The 1370-nt window shown below is 34.2% G+C and overlaps 1 protein-coding gene across 1 annotated transcript in view; it reads right to left on the reverse strand.

Moving 5' to 3' along the window:
* LOC106460677 (proton myo-inositol cotransporter-like) overlaps positions 1 to 789 on the reverse strand; it is a 15273-nt gene extending 14484 nt beyond the window's left edge. Inside the window, exon 1 of the mRNA XM_022387454.1 lies at positions 651 to 789. Within this exon, the coding sequence (XP_022243162.1) occupies positions 651 to 703 (53 nt within the window). The 5' untranslated portion in view covers positions 704 to 789. The remainder of the gene's footprint in view (positions 1 to 650) is intronic.
* Between the last annotated feature and the right edge of the window lie 581 nt (positions 790 to 1370).

A 1370-nucleotide genomic window follows, 5' to 3' on the forward strand; every position in this document is an offset into this window, starting at 1 on the left:
TAATATGTTTCTCCGTGTTCGTCCCATATGTTATTCTTCTGATCAACCTTCTCCATTATAATATGTTTCTCCGTGTTCGTCCCATATGTTATTCTTCTGATCAACCTTCTCCATTATAATATGTTTCTCTGTGTTCATTCCATATGTTATTCTTCTGATCAACCTTGTCCATTATAATATGTTTCTCCGTGTTCGTTCCATATGTTATTCCTCTGATCAACCTTCTCTGTCTGTCTGTTTTCTTATTACGAACTGTATTCCTTGAAAAATTATATTAAGAACCATTTTCACCACTTGCTGCTCTGAAATATTTTCTTATACATTAATAAATAGCGGTTTCTCACAATTTTCTAAAACAACGAAACAACCTTCCGTGTAGACTTTTAACTGAAAAATGCTTCTTAAATTAGAAATACGTTTAAGATACACAAATACAATATATAAAAACCAGAGGCATAACAAGAAAATTCGTATCACAATATTGGTTGTTAGTGCAAACCATCTCAAATTAAACTATTTATATTTTAATTAATTATCCTCTTTCTTTCATAATTATTTTTTCGCTAAATATATTGAAACCACACCGAAAATATACAGTATTAATAATTTTACAATAAACAAACAGTTAAACATTCAGAAATAACACCAACCTCCAGCCGTTCGTTTCGTCTGTGGAAAAAGCCCCATCAATTATGCTTGCCATAAGCTGCCCACCAGCACTGAAACAGCTATTCAGTGTTACCAGCCGCCCACGGATTTTTGAGGGCGATATTTCGGATATATAAATCGGTACCGTCATAGATGCTAATCCTGGAAATAGAAAACATATTTTTTTACTTTTTTAACTCACTTTTTACATTTACTTTTGCAACAAACATTCGTCATTCGTAATTGTTAACAACTAATTTGTTGTAGAAATCTATGAGGTAATATTTACTATTTTTATTCCGCTTGCTGATTGCTTCACTTATGGATTGCATAACATAGCGCATATAAAGCAATTCATGAAAAGTATTTCATTGAATCAATAGAAATATAATAGTTATTACATTGTTTAAAGATGTGATATTGAGTGATAATTCCCGTGTATAGAAGCGTTGTGCCACGTCCTATCTTCCTCAACTGTAATTCCCGTGTATAGAAGCGTTGTGTCACGTCCTATCTTCCTATACTGTAATTCCCGTGTATAGAAGCGTTGTGTCACGTCCTATCTTCCTCTACTGTAATCCCCGTGTATAGAAGCGTTGTGTCACGTCCTATCTTCCTCTACTGTAATTCCCGTGTATAGAAGCGTTGTGCCACGTCCTATCTTCCTCTACTGTAATTCCCATCTATAGAAACGTTGTGTCACGTCCTATCTTCCTCTACTG

This window comes from Limulus polyphemus, unplaced genomic scaffold, assembly GCF_000517525.1.
Source record: "Limulus polyphemus unplaced genomic scaffold, Limulus_polyphemus-2.1.2 Scaffold814, whole genome shotgun sequence".
Classification (NCBI taxonomy): Eukaryota; Metazoa; Arthropoda; class Merostomata; order Xiphosura; family Limulidae; genus Limulus; species Limulus polyphemus.